The sequence below is a fragment of the Belonocnema kinseyi genome, chromosome 4, assembly GCF_010883055.1.
Source record: "Belonocnema kinseyi isolate 2016_QV_RU_SX_M_011 chromosome 4, B_treatae_v1, whole genome shotgun sequence".
NCBI classification, from domain to species: Eukaryota; Metazoa; Arthropoda; class Insecta; order Hymenoptera; family Cynipidae; genus Belonocnema; species Belonocnema kinseyi.
This window is the reverse complement of record NC_046660.1, coordinates 45699069-45717456: the sequence shown is the minus strand read 5'-3', so window position 1 is coordinate 45717456 and position 18388 is coordinate 45699069. Positions and strand designations below refer to the sequence as shown.

Here is an 18388-nt window from a genome sequence, read left to right as displayed (position 1 = left end):
AAAATACGTTATAGGTTTTTGGAGTCGCTAATTACGAATCTGGCATCCGTTGAACTCTATCGCTTCAGGTTCAAGGTCATTTGAAGGTCAAATCGAGAAAACGGTAAAAAATTTAAAAAAATATGTTATAGGTTTTTGGGGTCGTTGATTACGAACCTGGTGTCCGCTGACCTTTATCGAGTCAGGTTCAAGGTCATGACCTTGAACGATGTCAGTCTTTCTAATTGGCACTGCATGTTAATTTAAGGAAAATTCATAATTAGTTGATAAATTCTATATATTTTTTCAAAACAAATTAAAAAAACAAATGAATTATCCTGAAGCTGTCGACTTATTAAAAGAATGAAAATAAGGAGAAACTTAAACTGAATGAACTGAAATTGAAAAAAAGCTTTCTCGTCGACAAATGCCCAAATAATGCGTGATTATTAAATTTGTTTAAAGCATCATATAGAATTGATCAATAAGTATCATTACGTGCCCAATCAAAAGTCTGACATTAAGAAAAAACGTAATTTTTCTGTCGAAAAATGCCCAAATAATGCATTTGTTTACAAATTTACTAATGTAAATAAACGAATTATGAATTTTTCTAAAATTATCATAAAGTTCACCATTAAAAAAATGACATCGAAAAAAACGAATATTTTTATCGAAAAATGGCTGAATAATTAATTTGTTTGTTAAATTTGTTTATTACATTTGTTTGTAATATTCAGAATAATAATCTCAAGAAGAAATGCCTTCATGATTATATTGTTTTCATCCAAATTTCTTTTGATATAACTTTATAAAATTACGAAAAATAGAAAAAAAACATTCTTTCAAGAAATAATTTGTTTACAATAATTTTGTTTATTTATAATATAATTTTGAAATATCCTTAAATAATGTTACTCTATAAAACATAGGCAGTTTCAACCATTTTTATGTTATTGATAACATAATATAATATAACAATAAACATAAATAATAGCATATAATGATCTTTTTTCGAAACAATATGTAATATCCTCCTTTCTTTTGTCCAGGAATATTTTCGAAAAATTTTCGTTTTAATTTATTATTAATCATTTATATTATTAGGTTATATTACTATATTAGACATTGCTACAAGCGAAGAAACGCGGTACTGACACATGTAATTCAACTTTAAAATTAAAATTAAAGCGCAAAAACGCACCATTTTGAATTTTTAAAAAACTTTGTTTGTTAATGAAATTTTGGACTGAAATTTTCGAAAATGTATCAGAAGACCAGCAACTACATTTTTGTACTTCATTTGAATCAAAGTTTCCCCAAAAATTATTTTGAAATAAATTATAACTGGGAATATTTTTTGACATATTTTCTTTGTACCTTAAAATTTTTTGAACATAAGAAATTTTTTTATGTGAATTATCGGCTCCCTGAAAATATGTCCAAATCATTGTGAAACTGTGGAAATCCATTTAAATTCTTTGAGATTTCGTTAAATCTTTTGAAATATTTGTAAATGGTTGAAATCGCTAAAATCCCATTAGAATTTATATAATCTATTTAAATTCCTAGAAAATCATTATAATATTCGAAAATTCTTCAAAACTTTACTTAATTCGAAGAAATTTTAGAAAATCCTCTAAAATCCATGGATGTACTTTGAAATATTTTGAATTATAAATTTAATTTCTTTCGAAATCCCTTAAAAGCCCTGCAAATCTTAAAACCCTATCAAAATCCCCTGCGATTCTTTAAAATTGGACAAAATATTTCGGTATCACTTAAAATTCTTTAATAATATCCTTTGAAAACCCACGACTTGTTTCTAAATATTTGCAAATATATTAAAATCCCTGACAACTATGGAAATTGATCGTGGACATAGTTCAAATTCTTTAACTGCTTGAAATTGCCAAAATCCAATAAAAACCCCTTATAATTTATCTAAATTCTTGAAAATCCCTCAAAATCCCTGATAATCTTTAAAATCCTTTGAAGTTTCATTACATTTTTAAAACTCTTGCAGAATTCTTTACTATCCAGATATATTCTTATAAATCCTTGTAAATTGTATTACTGTTTTTCAAATCCCGCGAAATTACATGAAATACTTTAGATCTCTTAAAATCTACTAAATTCGTTTTAAAAACCTTTGAAATCTTTCTGAACATTTTATAATCCCTTGAAATTCTTGCAAATCCTGGAAATCCCATTGAAATTACCTGACATTCTTTAAAATTTGTAAAAATACTTTGGTGTCACTTGTAATTCTTTAATCATTATTTTTTAAATTTAGTTATTTTAAATACCTTGTCTTCTCTGCAAATAATTCGAAATTTCTTGAAATCCTCTAAAAATTGTGGAAACCCATTTAAATTCTTTGTAATTCCGTGAAATCTATTGAAATACGTAAAATCACTTAAAATCTGAAAAATTCCATAAAAATCCCTTTTAATTCCCTAAAAATCCTAAATATTCCTGAAAATCAATTAAAATATTCGGAAATCCTTGCAAATTTCGTTAAATCTTTGAAATCTGTTCAGATTTTCTAAAATCCGTGGATATAATTTTAAATCTTTTAAATTTTCTTAAAATCCTTCGAAATATCGGGAAATTATCAAGACCCCCTTCAATCTCTTAAAATCGATTAAAATCTCCTAAATATTCAGAAATCTTTGCCAATCTTTTAAAATTCTTTCAAGTGCCTTTGAATTTTATAAATCCAATTAAAAACTTTTTTTTAAAATATTTTTAAATAATTTAATAGCTCCTCAAGTCTCTTAAAATCCGTTTAAAACAATTAAATTCGTTTAAAATTCAAAAAATCATTCCTAATTTCTAAAAGCCTTAAAAATCCCTTAAAATCTGTCGAAATCCTTCGGTATCTTTGGAGATTTCATAAAATTTCTTGAAATCTAATTAAACTGTGTGAAGCCCATTAAAATTTCATAAAATCGCTTGAAAAACTTGAGATTTTCTCTGAAATTTCTTGTTTGTAATTTATTCAAATATTTTGAAATCCCTTGAAATCTCTTGAAATCTTTTAAAAGCTTTAGAAATTTCATTGAATTTCGTCGACATTTTGTAATTATTGAAATGCATCACGGGTTTCTAAAGGATTTTTAAAGATTTGATGTGATATCAAAATATTTTCACTGGGTTTGAAGATTTTCATGGATTTTAAAGATTTTAATGAATTTTAGAATAATTTAAAGGTTTCAAGAGATCTCATTAAATTTTGAAAGATTTCAAAGAATTTGGAAGATTTAGCCGATTTTTAGGGATTTCTAATGGACGTTTCCTGAAAGAGACGGTCTCACAAACATTTGAAGATAAATATAAAAATAATCTTGGGAGTGCTTTTACAAAAAAAACTTTATTTTTACATTTAGTTACTAATAAATTGAGATATTGTCAGCATATTATGTTGCAAATATTGTTTTAGAATTTTTTAAATTAATTGTGATGGTCTGTAAGTTTATGATAAATTTAGCACAAAAAATAAAATTTATCAGAGAATCGGTTTGAAAAAGTAGACTTTTGAATTAAATTAAAGTGAAGCAATTCTACACAATACAAGAAATTGAAATTTTTTATTTAATTGTGATGGTCTGTAATTTTATGATCAATTTAGCACAAAAAATAAAAATTATCAGAGAATCGGTTTGAAAAAAGTAGACTTTTGAATTAAATTAAAATGAAGCAATTCTACACATATACAAGAAATTGAATTTTTTAGCATATTTTTGATACCGTGATAAAATTTCATTTACTGAATATGAATTTCAACGGAGAATAGTCTGCTTGCGGGAATTAAAAAAATATATTACTGGTAATTTTAATTAAAGTTTAATTTTCAGGCGCAATACAATTTTAAATAAAAAATAAAATATTTTTTATCATTTAAAAGTTGGCATTCCGCATTTATTTAACCCTAAGTTTTTAGAAAGAGCTGCTCCTATGATTTTATTTTTCAATTTAAAATATATTCGTGGTTGAAAAACAACCACATTCAATTACGAAATTGTAGTAAAAAAAATCTTAAACAATATTTATCATATATAATATTAAATTGGCTTCTTCGTTTTTTAGTAATTAAATACAAAAATCAACTATTTAAAAAAACGTCTCTACGATTTTTTTCATTTGCATCTTAAAATGCTCGCAGGATAAGAGAAAACAACATTTGATAACAGCATCTATTTGAAAAATGTTAAACAATATGTCATTATATCATAAACAATAAAACATCACATTTACTTAAAACTAAAATTTTAAATATGGTTGAGCCCCACCACATAGTGAGGTGAAATAAAAAACGAGGTATAAAATGACATTTAAAAACAGAATTATAATCACCGATTTCCGATTTTTTCAAATTTAATTCAGGACTGAATTTTTTAGATGAGAGAAATCGCTCTTTCTTTCATTATTTTTAAAACAATATTGACAATGAATTGCCAAAAAAAATGTTGTTATTCCTTACTTTTTGTTTATTTTATTTGCAAATTAGATAATCGAATGTATGTTCTATTTTTTATAGGCAGAAAAATCGTTATTGAATCTAGTATTGTTAAAATCACAGGACAACTGATGTCCTTTACAACATTTCTCGATAAAACAGAATTCGCAAAATTTATAAACAAATGATTTTAAAAATTCACATTGTAGGAATTCATTACCAGGAAATTTTGTTTCTTGTTGTCTTGTTTAAGCTATAATGGCTATGCTTCTAATATGAATTTTTATCAACAAATATAATATATTAATTTTTTTTTACAATTTCATTAAACAGATCCACATTGCAGACATTATAATTCTGAATCCTTAAGCCGTTTACGATCATAGTTTTTACATTCACTCTTTTCAAGCAATATAATAAATCGAATTTATAAAGAATTTAAATTTGTTCATTTTTTAAAATTATCTCTGTAATAATAAATGAAAAATGAAAATGATAAAAATACAAGAATTCCGTTTTTGTTTGTTTTTCTTAACATAAATTCGATGAAAACTGCTTTCTTTTTATCCACAGTTGTGTAAAATTTACAATTGTTAATATCATCTGCTTATTAAATGAACAAATAGGAAAAATTGCCAAATGTTTTCTAAAAACATCATTTTTAATATAATTTTAGCAAGAATAGAAGAAAAGAAAACTATTTCTTTTCTTAAAAACGCCTCTAATGTGCATTTTTTCATACAATTTGTTAGTAAAATAAACAAATATTGACGCATTAAAAAATTATGCTGAAATAATCATTGGCAATATAATTTCATTTTTATCATTTTTCGGTAACGGGCTTAGAATTCCACAAATTCAATACGTAAAAAAGATTATTGTGGACTGTTCCGCATCTCTTAAGGTGGCTATGAGCTATTGTATACTCCATAGAAAGCGAAAAATATAGAAAAATTGAAGAAAACATTTTGCAAAAATATTAATTTTCTCAGTAATAATTATTGGCAATATATTTTCAGCAAACTCAGAAAAAAACAATTTATTTTCGCTTAAAACGGCATAATATGTATATTTGTTTATATAATATGTTCATAAAATAAGCAAATATTTATGAGTAGTGAAATTTATTTTAAAGAAATAATTGAAAATGTAATTACAAAAAGATTAAAAGAAAAAACTATTTTTTTCTATCTATAAATGTCTGCGATGTAATTTGTTTATAAAATTATAATAATGGCAAGGCATTTCAGCCCAGAAATATACTTTGGAGACGAATATCCCCTAATCTTTATTATTTGTTAATACTAAATGTTTTTAATAATAATTTGACAATTTCAAAATATTTTTTCTTTCTTACGTTTCTCTGCATTGAATGCAAGTGACAAGTATAAGAAAAATCTACTATTACCATATTTTGAAAAATTAGGTCTGGAATTGTTCAAAAACAAAAAATCTATAATCGGTGCATAATTTCGTTCTAAAGGTCAGTTTGAACCTCGTTTTTTTTATTTCACGCTACTGTGCATCGTGAAGGAAAATACTGTCTATTCGAAACTGAAAACTTAAATTTTGAATATGAATTGAAGCTACTGTGACATATTTTAAGTGAAAAACGGATAGCCATATACATTTTTTTCTCGACTGAAGCTGAAGATATGACGTTATTTGTGGGCGACTCCTTACTCACCCCAAACTCACCCCAAACTCACCCCAAACTCACCTTCTCCCCATAATCACCCTCTACAGCGACGGTGGAGACATATTTCCATCCGAGTTCGTGCACAACCTCAACCATCGCTTGAGCTTGAAAATTGTCGGGAGGAACAACCCTGCTGAAATACTCGAAACGGTTTTTATCGGAGAGTTCGGTACTCGTCGACGCATAGCTGACTTGTGGTATCTGAAAAAACAAGAAAAGGGTCGACCGATCAATCATCTACATGATCTTCAGCTAGTGGTCCGCGAAGATAGGATAAATGTCCAAATTACTCACTATAATTTATATGGGAATTTCTGAGGAAAGTTTCATTTTCTCTATCTCAAAAAAAAACCTTAAGGCGCTTCCAAGGGCTTGATTTTTAGTTCATGTATTAAAATTGACAACTTTTGTCCTACAATGGTTAATTGTTTGATGTCATATTTTAAACACATCATCTAAAGGGCTAAATAAAATCTCTCATGGAGGGGTTTTTCGAAAAATAGTCTGGGTTTTGTTGGTATTTTTTTTAATAAAATGAAAATATGATGCGTTTCATGCGCCTGAGAAGGACTACACCGCTACCGTAAGTGTACCCATGGTAAGCCGATAGCGCTTATATTCAGTCCAGCATGGGTGCACTCACTTGCATCTTGGCGGCTTGCTCCTTCCCAGGCGCATCAAATGCATCATATTTTCAATTAATGAAAATAAAAGAACAATAAGAGAATTAAAGTTAAAGAAATTTAAATGAGATTGAAATCAAATTTAAAATTTTATTTAACGTCCAATAATCAAATTAATGTGCAGAATTCCTGAAAATAAAACCAAGAAATCAACGACCAAATTTGGAAAACCATGTTTGGAGATTTAACAATTTAGAAAAACTTCTTGAATGAGAAATATTTATTTCTTTAAAATTCGTCTATTTGTTTAACACATTTTTTTTTATAAATATTATCTTTTTTTATTAAAATATAAAGTATGATACTTTTCTGTTAAAAATGTATCTTTTTATGTTGAAAATGCAACTATTATGTTAAAAATGTAATTTTTAAAAAATTTAAGTATTATGTTAAAAAACCATCGTTTATAGTAGAAAATTGAACATCCAGCCTGATTCTGCTAATAATAACTAAAAAAAACATTGCTGGAAAATAAAAATAACGTTAAGTAAGGGGGGAGTTGTAAATAGTTTGTAAGGTTTTGTTAAAGGGGGGAAGGGGATCTTGGACAGGGCCCAAGATAATAATATAGAAATTTAATAAATAATAAAAAATAAAATTCATAATAATAACTTAAAAATAGTAAAATATTCAATTTTTGAATAATTAATAGAATAAAAGAACTTAACAACAAAAACCTAATTAATAATTCAAGTTCTTTATTATTAATTAATTAATAATTATAAACTTTATCAAATACTTAAACTAGACAAAGATCAATTAGAAACCGTTTTTATTTATATTTTATTATTTATATATTTATTTATATTATTTATATTAATTAGAAACCTTTTTATTTCTAGTAGTAGCAAATGTTAAATTGAACAACCAAAAATGTCTTTACATATTATACGAAAAGAACTAATAGAATTAATTCTACTAAAAGAGTCTTTTCTTGAATGGTTTTTATTAAAAAAGAACTTGATAGTTGTCTTAATAAAATCACTGATCTAGACCACCTAAATGAGACTTAGAATTCTATTGTAGATTTTTTTCTATAAAAATGTATTACTAATTTCCTAACAATATTTTTTTCTTTTTTTGCATGCCTTACAGTTTGAATTCATGAATTAATTTATCTTGCTAGTTTTTACTTTCATAAATAACGTAAAAACCCGTTACGGGGACAACTTAAAAAGTGTGTCTAATACTGTAACGATAATAAATATTGTTAAGTTTCTTTTATATTCCAACATAAATCATAAAAGTAATAATTTTTTAGTATTTTTTAAGTTCCTTTGAATTTATTACCACTATTTATTTTCGTTCTGAGAAGTTACACATTTAGTAAAAAATAATACAGGCACAAGAAAAAAATGTCTTTTCCACCAGACGAGATAAACATTTGTATACGTTTTTGTGGTCACTGAATCCAAAGCCGGGGATGATTTGACTCGGTCAGGTCGCATTTCGTTCGTAATCTCAAAAAAAAAATGACGAAAGTTGGAAAATTCATGTAAACACCCAGAAAGTAAACCGGTTATATGTTTTCAGGATCGCTGAGTCCAAAGTTAAAGTTCATTTGACTCGGCGAGATCGCATTGCATTCATAACCTAAAAAAATCTTAAAACGCTGAAAACTGTTCTCGACATAAATTGTTTCTATTCAGCGTCCGCTACATAAAACTTGTTAGTCATTCTTTGAGCAAGGTTATCAGTCTGTAGCACAAAATCCTGCTGCCTTGAAAGATACTGTCATGATGACAACTGCCCCGAAAGGGTATGTGTAGAATCATTCGTTTTCAGATTTGCCTTGCAGGTGGGCGTGAGGGTGTGTTAGGGACAGTTTTGAGTGTTTAAATTTATTTGTTTCAAGGTTATAAATGGAATGCGACCTCGCCAAGTTAAATGAACTTGAAATTTGGACTCAGCGACATCGAAAACACATAACCGCTTCGCTTTCTGGGTGTTTCCGTGAATGTTCTAACTTTCATCATTTTTTTGGGTTTCAGAACTAAATGCGACCTGACCGGGTCAAACCAACTCCAGATTCGGACAAGACCCTTTTTTTGGTGTGCCTGTGTAATCAAATACATATGAGCCTCAAAATCTGAGAATCAACTGCTCCGAAATTCGCCATTTTTTTGTATATCAAAACTTTCCTCATATCTTACCGCAAACTCGTGTATTATTGAAAGGGGGAGGGTCGGTAAGGCCGGTTTTTGGCCTAATTTATTTTTGGACCAAAAAATCTGAAAAAATCATGGTAGTTTCTTATAAGTATCCCGAGTCGATTGCACGCTAAACGGACTACCCTCCACCCCCTAGCCACCCCCACCCCCCTACAAATATAGGAAACACCACTACCCACCAACTGTATTTTCGAGAGATTTGACACTCTTAAACATGTATTCTGAGGTTAGCTTGGGTTTACTATGGTTTTCGAGGTCGCCGAATACAAATCTGGCGTCCTTTGACTTTTATCGCGCCAGGTTCAAGGTCATGACCTTGAACCTGACGCGATAAAGGTCAGCGGACACCAGGTTCGTAATCAGCGACTCCAAAAACCTATAACGTATTTTTTTGGATTTTTTTACCGTTTTCTCTCGATTTGACCTTCCAATGACTTTGAACCTGACGCGATAAAAGTCAAAGGACGCCAGACTTGTATTCGGCGACCCCGAAAACCATAGTAAACCCGAGCTAACCTCAGAATACATGTTTAAGAGTGTCAAATCTCTCGAAAATACAGTTGGTGGGTAGAGGTGTTTCCAATTTTTGAAGGGCGGTGGAGGTGGCTGGGGGGTGGAGGGTAGTCCGTTTAGCGTGCAATCGACTCGGGATACTTATAAGATACTACCATGATTTTTTCAGATTTTTTGGTCCAAAAATAAATTAGGCCAAAAACCGGCCTTACTGACCCTCCCCCTTTCCTACGATAATAGAAAAAATAAAGTTTTTCCATATTTTTAATACGTTTAAGAATTAAATTTATAACAATATGCAATTTCCAATGTCGAAGCTTGGCGTCGGTCTGTAATTTTTTGCTTTGGTTGACGGTTATCTTTCATCCAGAAACGGGCTTGGTGCTGGAGATGTTTTCCAAGTGCCATCTAAGGGACCGTTCATAAACTACGTTACCAAATTTGGACATTTTTTGACTCCCCCCTCCCCCTGGTTTATAACCGTAGGGTTTTCTGCCCCCCCCCCGCTAAAGTAACGTAGCCATTTGCTGAACCTGGATTTTACGTTTATTCTGCGTTAGTTTGCGCTTTTGGCAAGTTCATTTGACAATATATGTCCACGTGATCGTGTAGTTCGATAATGAATCAAGAAAAATGAAAATAAGAAAGTGATTCTCGCCGGCCGGAATGGACTTGTTCGTTTTGATGGTTTTGATCATCCATTCACCGAGGACAACGAAACATTAACACATTCCGGAAACGGAGATAAAAATACCGTATTGTTATAGCGCCATCTGTCGGAAAATTCAATAAATTCGTTTAAATTTCTCATCGGGAAACGTGATAATGAAACGCTATCTTGGCCCATAAAGTCAAGATAATGTTTGGTAACGTTATATTCACACTGCCCTTCCTCCCCCTGTTAATAACCGTAGGTTTCGGCGTGACCCCCCACCCCTAAAGTGGTAACGTAGTTTATGAACGGTCCCTAAACGCTAGGAGATAATCATTTTTGCGGGGATTATTTTCCTTCTGTTAGTGACGGAGTGATTCTGGAAGTGAGTAATTTTCCCTCAAGGTTAGGAATAATGCGGACAGTGAGGTTAATTACAGTGGGGAGGGAAGAGGGGAAGGAATCCTTCCCACCAACGAAGCAGACAGCTCTACAAGTGATTACACGGGAGTTCCGCTAGATGGATCGATGGGCCTAGCGACAGATGAGAACCCTGAGGATGTGGAAGGTAGTTTAGTGCTAAATCTATAGGAAGAGACTGGAGATTAAACAAAAAGAAATAGAGGGGCGCCCCAGCAAGCTTGAATAGGGGCAGGGCAAATAATTTATGATTTTTTTAGAAGTGTGAAAGCGAAAGATGATAAGACATATTTCTTTCAAACAAGGGAAAGACTGAGTACAATTCCTTCAGCGGAGGAGGAGGGGCCAGTGTCCAAGGGTCACTATAGGGGAAAAGAGACCTCAGGAGAATCGGAAGAGTTCGCAGACGCGGGGACCAGTAGGGAATATTTTGACTGTGGTAAGTGCCAAGAAAAATGGAGGGAGGTGCTGAATGAGATTGAGGGCAGACTAAAAAATTGGTGGGCTCGCAAGTTAAAACAATTGGACAACAAGTGGCAGGACGCAATGGCCGGCAAAGTACAGCCGGTGGTGGGAACCACATAATACGCGTTGATGTACTAGCCACTGGACTTTTTACTGAAAAACTGGACGTTCTTCAGAAAAAAGTAGACAGCTTGCAAACTTCGATGGTGGCCTTGAAGAATTGGATGGCTAAAGGTTTCCAGGAAGTGTCAACCAAACTATTTAAGTGCGCAAAGTTGTTGAAAAAGGACCGAAAGGATCATTCTGAAGTTCTGGCAAGGGACACTAGAAGTGTGGGGGGGGGGGGGGGGCAACGCTATTAAAAAAGTAGTCGAAGAGAGAACTGCATCAAGCAAGCCAAGAAAAGCCCCAAACAAAGGAGATCCAAACTTCAACATCTTGACAGATTCACTGGAAGGGATATCTCTTACGAAAAATGCTCCAGAAAAATAAAAAAGGGGGTATGGGCCTACGAGAAAAAAATGAGGAAAAAAAGCAGGAACTATATTGTAGTGAAGGGGCTGGCAGAGCAAATGGGTGTGGAAGCTCTGGATTTTTGTTCTTTAGTAAAGAGGCTAACTGGCCTAAGTATTAGCGTGACTTCTGCAACTGGACTGGCTGAAGGTGGGGTACTGTTGTATCTGGCGAATTGCATGAAGAAAAGATCGCTAATGAAAAGAGAGAACTTAGGATATCTGAAAGAGCATCGATCGTGGTCACATATGATTTCAATTGGAGGCAGAAGGACATAAATAAATGGTTAAATGCCCTGGCAAACGAGGTGACAAGTCAAGGCAGATGAGTGCTTGTTAAGCACTTCCAGCAAAAGATTTGGATTGACGGAAACTGGTACCAGTTGAGAGCAGATTCAACGACGTTTGAGAAAATTTATGCTGATGGAAAAAGAAAGTCCAGTTAACAGGGGCAGCGAGATAAATAATGTAAATAATAATAGTAATATTTTCTGATTATTGTATGGGGGTGAGGGCAATGGTTTTATCACAGCGACCTGTTGGAATATTGCGGGGTTAAAAGAGAACAATATAAAAAGGATTTATAATGGTGTTAAAAACATTGAAATTATAATGACGCTAGATACCTGGGTAGATAAATATAAACAGGGATCCTTAATAAATGAACTGAATAAAATAGGCGGCAAGTAAAGGTGGGAACATAAGGAAGCAATCAAAAAGGGAGGGGGAAGGGGAGAATATTGGTGGACGTCAAGTGAATTTAGGGGGAGGAATTAGGATCGAGACTTGGACAAATAGCGCAATTGTCTCAGGAATAAGATTATTCAACGTCAAAAAGTGAAGAATAGTTGCGAGTTATAATAACGAGGAACCAAAAAGATCCTTAGTCAAATTAAAGAGAAAGTAGATGATGGAAGAGAACTAGGAGAAGGTATCTTAGTTACCGGGAATTTAAAAGCGAGAGTAGGGGACAGACAAGCGGGAGATGAAGATGAAAAGTTTCTGAGAATATCTACGGATAAAAAAGTGAACTAAGAGGGAAGGAGGTTGATAAATTTCTGTCGTTCAGAAGGTTTAATTATAGTAAATGGAGTTTTTGAACGAGATTGGAAGGGGACATAACTTACGTGAGGGATCAGGGAGACGGGAGTGATTCGGTAATTGATCTAGTCTTACACGAGGAGAAAGATGATGTTCTGAGTGAGATCCACAGTCGGCCCACGATCGTCTCCGATCACCTAGGAGTGTGATTTTTAATTAAGGAACCTAGGAGCGAAAGGGGAAAAACTTCTGGTGGGACCAAGCAGCGAGAGCAGGAACCTATTCGGAACACAGGATGAGAGAAATCAGGGAAAAGTTATTATAGAATACAGAGAGAACAATAGCTTATGAAGAAATTATGGCGGTGAGGTGGGTGGAAGCAGGAGGGCGACGGACTTAGGCTTAAGATGGATGAAATTTAAAAAAAACATCAAAGAAGCAGCCAGGGAATCAGGGATGATAAAAAAATGGAAGGCTTGCAGCAGAATGAGTATGACTGGGTTGGATAAGCATATAAGAATAAGAGGTATAAAACATTCAACTTTTTAAAAATTTTCCTAAAAAATGGGGGAGAGAATAAAAAAACTGAAGTTCAAAAGAGAAAGGACGAAAGGACGCTGAGGGAAGGCTGGGAAACCGCAGATATTTTTTTAATCCACAAGAGAGGGAACGAAAATGTCAAAAATTATAAGGGAATACTACTGTTGGATTTGGGTTACAAAATTTTAGCGGGAATAATGACGGATATACTCAATAACTGGTCAAAGGAGGTAGGTAAACTGAGAGAGTCAGGGGGCTTCAGAAGAAGGAGAGGGACATCAGAGCAAATATTTATTTTAAATTCACTAGTGGGCAATAGAATTAAAAACAAGGAAGGAAAGCTGTATGCAGCATTTATTGATCTAAGAGCAACATTAAATACAGTAGACAGAGACCTGCTCCTGCAGAAATTGTGGAAAAAAATGAATTAGCGGAAGGTTTTAAGACATGGTAAAGAGCATATATAAGAATACAGAGAATGATATAATTACAGGAGAGGAATTCACAGGTAGGTTTGTAACAGGGAGGGGCGTAAGACAGGGTTTTCCCCTCAGTTCAGCTCTATTTAACATATTCGTTGACGATATCGACGAGGAATGGAAAGCCAAGGGTGAGGGAGCGTGGCGGTAATAAGAAATGAGAAAGTTCACTGCTTGAAATACACCGATGGTATAGTGATTGCTGTTAATGATGGAGAAGAACTAAGCAGTATGCTCAGGACAGGAGAAAGATGTTTTGAGGGCAACAAACTAGAGATTAACGTAGATAAAACAAAAATAGTTATATTACGGGGGGGGGGGGCTAGAGAAAAAACAGGGAGAAGTGGGTGAGTTACGGTAAGGAAATTTAGCTATTCAACAGCTTTAATTAATTGGGATTCTGGTTCTCTTCGAGAAACACTTATGGGAATCACACTAGAAAAATGTTAGGGAAGGGAATTCAAGCAAGAAACGCGGAATGAGGGTAAATAATGAGAGAAGAGCTGAGGTCCTTAAAAGGTGGACTCTACGTTCTAAATACACTAGGGAAATTGAGGGCAACCTTTGGAGTGGAAATTTGTGGCTTAACTAGAGAGGATAAGATGGAAAGAGTGCAAGGAGAAATAATTAAAATGAGGATGGGAGTCACAAGAAATACACTTAACTACTTCAGGAGCGAATGAAGCGCGAAAAAAAGTCTATATTTAGAGGCAAAACGTATGGTTCTCTTGTATTGTGGTAGAATTTGCAACCTAGAGGAAGATAGACTATTTAAAGTCTGTCTGAAAGAACAACTTAGAGCGATTAGAAACAGAAAACTGTCCAACATGAGGAGGTAGTTACTAGCGTCGATAGAAGAGAAAAAGGGCGTAGAACTGTTACAACGTATGCGGAAGGAAATCTTCAAGAGTAAAATGATCAAGGAAAAAATAGTAGAGCATCTAAAGAAGGGGAATGTCAGAAACATCGTGGTAACATCGTGGTAACATCGGAAAGGCGGGGAACAAAGGTTACCCAGAAGTAAAATGCAGGCTATGCGAGTCGCTGCAAGAGAACTTAGAACATACTTTGAACTATGATGCAGCGAAAGCAGCTTAAAGAGATCATTGGCAAAGGTGGAGTGATCTCGGGTATAATCAGTCAATCTGTACAATCTTGGGGGGAAGCTAGTATTAGAACTTTGTAAATATGTGGGAGAAATGGATAAGGACATGGGATGAGGAATAACAGAATGACAGGGGGTGGTCGTAGAAACGAATGATTTTGAAATGATCCACCCCTAAACTGGTCCGATCGCATACTGTGCCGGCTTCACGAATACCCAGCTTAATATCTATTTTGCTTTTACAAATTCAATCTATTATTCAAGTCCCTAGAACCTGGTGAAAAAGGGTTTTGGGCTGGAGCAGCCTCAATATGAGAATATCAACCTCCTTTACTGCTGGACTAAACACTGTCATAGTAGTGCTAAGGGGACTGAAACTCTATTTTAATTAACATATTATTAGTATTATACACTAATATTACACATTATAAATATTGATAAGATTAATATTATCGATTTACTTTTTTAAATAAATTAAGTGAACTAACTTTACTATTGAAAATTTATACTTTCGAGATAAAAATATATATATTTTGAAAAAACTATCTTTTCTTTTTGGACCACAAAATCTTTTTTCATTAACATATGAACTATTTTGTTGCAAATTCGTCTTTTTCGGTTGAGAATTTGTCTTTTTAATTATAAATATATTTCTTGATCAAAAATGCGAATGTGGTTGGAAATTAATCTGTTTAGATGGAGGCTTCAATAGTTTTATTGAAAATTCGTTGTTTTTTTCTAATTAAATCAACTGCTTTTAATTTGTAATTAAACACTTTTTTGGTTGTCATGTCAACTATTGTATTTTTTAATCAGAATTAACCTTTTTTTGTTAACCTTACAGTTTAATTTTCTATCAAATTATTAAATTTTAAAATAAAATAGACTAGTTTCCTAATAAAAAAGATGAATTCTAATTTAAAAATATAATGGTGGATATTTAAACAAAAACATGTTTCAATTATGAATTAAAAGCAATTGAATTCATTAAAAAAAACGAATTTTCACGCAAAAATTTTAAAACTAAGACTCAAAACATCCACCACTGTAATTGTGTGATTGTAAATTCTCTTTCGTTAAAAAAGCTTAACTCGAGAGTTTGAGCGCACCTACGGCACGCGACTGATGGCAATCGCACTCCGCGCTTAGTCTTTGCATTTCTTGCGCATTCGGGCACATACCTTTTAAAATCAAAGGTGAGCGAACCGACAACTATAATTTTGTGATTTTGAACTCTATTTTGTTAAAGCTCTTTTGGCTTTAACGAACGCATTCTCGTCACGTATCTCGTGCTTCGCACTCGATTTTGCCCAACCTGTCTACTTTTCTACATTATACACAACACTTTTATATCAATTTTAATACATTTTTATGCAACTCTGCCAGGAATTACTTATTAAAAAATTGCAAAATAAAAAGCAAATTGTATTTATAATTTATTTATCACTATATATTTATCAAATTCGTTTCTTATTTTGCTTTAAATTATATTCTAAGCTGCTCTGAAACAGGTCTCGCTTCAATAAATGAATATCATTAAAATTCATAATATGCATAAAAATTAAATCATACCAATTTTTATTTCCTTGTTTTTATAATTTTTTTTTATTTTTAATGTTATTTTTTACGATTAAGTAAAAATTACTACGCATCTGCATAGGGTGTAATACAGGAGCCTATATAGGGTCCTATGTAGAAGCCTATGTCCTCTTTCGTCTTTTCTGTGCTTTTTCCAAAAAGTTAATTTTTTAATTTTTAATCTTATGTTTTAAGATTAAAAGAAACTCTACTCGTAATGTTGAAAAATAATTAATAATGAATTTATAAGTCTTTTTAGGCAAACAACTTTTGTCTGGTAATTTAAGTTCATACCTTTTGTCGTTTTTACAAACAAATTTAATATTTTTATTTATAATGTTATTTTTTACGACTAAAGCGAAAACTAACTGTCCTATAAAAAATTATATCTCTTTTTGGATGAACAAGTTTTGTCTCATTTTGTCTCATAGATTTTTCCAGGGCGCGCAATTTGAGCTTTTTCATTTTTTTCGTATCTTGCATAGTTTGACCAAAAAATGGAATTTTTGGATTTTTCATTATTTTTGGTACGATCAAATTTGGAGTATTCAACTTCTCGACCAAATTAAAAAAGTTGTTATCATAGTCCTGTAGGGCTTACAAAAAGCAAAGTTTTTCTTCTCTTGACTTTTTTTCATATCATGAATTTTTTGATTAATTTTTTCAAAAGTTATCGTATTCACAGACAGACAGGCAGACATACAGACGGACACATTCGTAAAAACCTGTTATTTGGATTCAGGGGGTCTCAAAACGTGGACATTTGACAAAAACTGGGGGGGGGGGGGGGGGGGGGGGGGGGGGGGGGGGGTCAAATTTTACATAAATCTAATCCCTTCTCTGATGAGAATGTAAAAAGGTTTTTCATTAAAAAGAGAAGAAATATTTCAACCAAATTCTTGAATTTTCAATCATGATAATATAATTTTCAAACATAAAATTATTGAATTCACAAGCCACAAAGAAGAGTTTTCTAAAACCAGTTATATTTTTAAATCTAAAATATGAATTTTTAACAAAAAAGTTCATCAACAACCAAAAAGTAGAGTTTTTAAGTAAAATGATGAATTTTTTACAAACCGCGTTGAGAAATTTTTGACCAAAAAAGGTGGATTTTTATCAAGAAACCTACTAGCTGTCATTTCAACAACACCAAATTTAATTAACTATTGAAAGCAGTTAAAATAATTGAAAGGAAAAAAAAACAAATTTGCATTAAAACTATTGAAGCCTCAACCTAAATAGACTAATTTTCAACCAGAAAATAAAATTGTTACAAAAAATATAATTGAAATTGTTTGAATACTTTTTCAATGCATGTATTCATTTTAATTCAGATAAAATCAAAATAAAAAATAATAAGCCAAACAGTTGAATTTGCGAGTGAATCAATAATATTAATCTTATTAATATTCATCATATTTAATATTAATCAATAATATTAAATTTCAATGCATAATTGTTAGTTTCATTGAAAAATTAAATTTATAAGTTACTATTAAATTACTTACCTGAGCAGTTGGCACAATTTGAGGTTAAAATTGGAGGTTTTAATAAGCTACTTTAAAATACTTTTTTAGAGTAAATAATCAATTGAACGGCAAGCGTGGGGCTTATAAACAATATTTTTAATATTCATTAATTTCATTTAATAATATCCTGTTATTTTTTTATCAAAATATTTCCATGTTGATATGCATTGTCTAAAAAAGAAAGAAAAATAAAAGCCATATTATTTATAACAATCCATTCTTGCTTTTTAATGGGTTCTATAATTGTAAGTAAATTGCACCATTTTATTTTGATAAATACATGGCTTTTTTCTTGCCCCAATATTGGCTTCTTTTGTGTTCCACTAAAGCTCAGTGTGCACAAAATTTGGCGACGTCTTTACGACATCGTTACGACATCTTTACGACAACTTTACAATGTCCTACGTCCATGTCGTTAAGGTGTCTTTACGATATCGTAAAAACGTCGTATGATCGGGACCCGTTCATTTTTCGGAACGGATAAAATTTAAGAAAGGTAAAATTTCAGAATGGGTTATAATACATAATGATAAAACTTAGGAATACCGAAAATTCGG

General features: G+C 31.9%; 1 protein-coding gene across 1 annotated transcript in view; it reads right to left on the bottom strand.

Annotated features, from left to right (window-relative positions):
* The window catches only part of LOC117171849 (metabotropic glutamate receptor 8-like), a 697914-nt gene that overhangs the window by 174072 nt on the left and 505454 nt on the right, over positions 1-18388 (bottom strand). The window contains exon 5 of the mRNA XM_033359484.1: positions 6162-6341. Coding sequence (XP_033215375.1) covers positions 6162-6341 — 180 coding nt within the window. The remainder of the gene's footprint in view (positions 1-6161; positions 6342-18388) is intronic.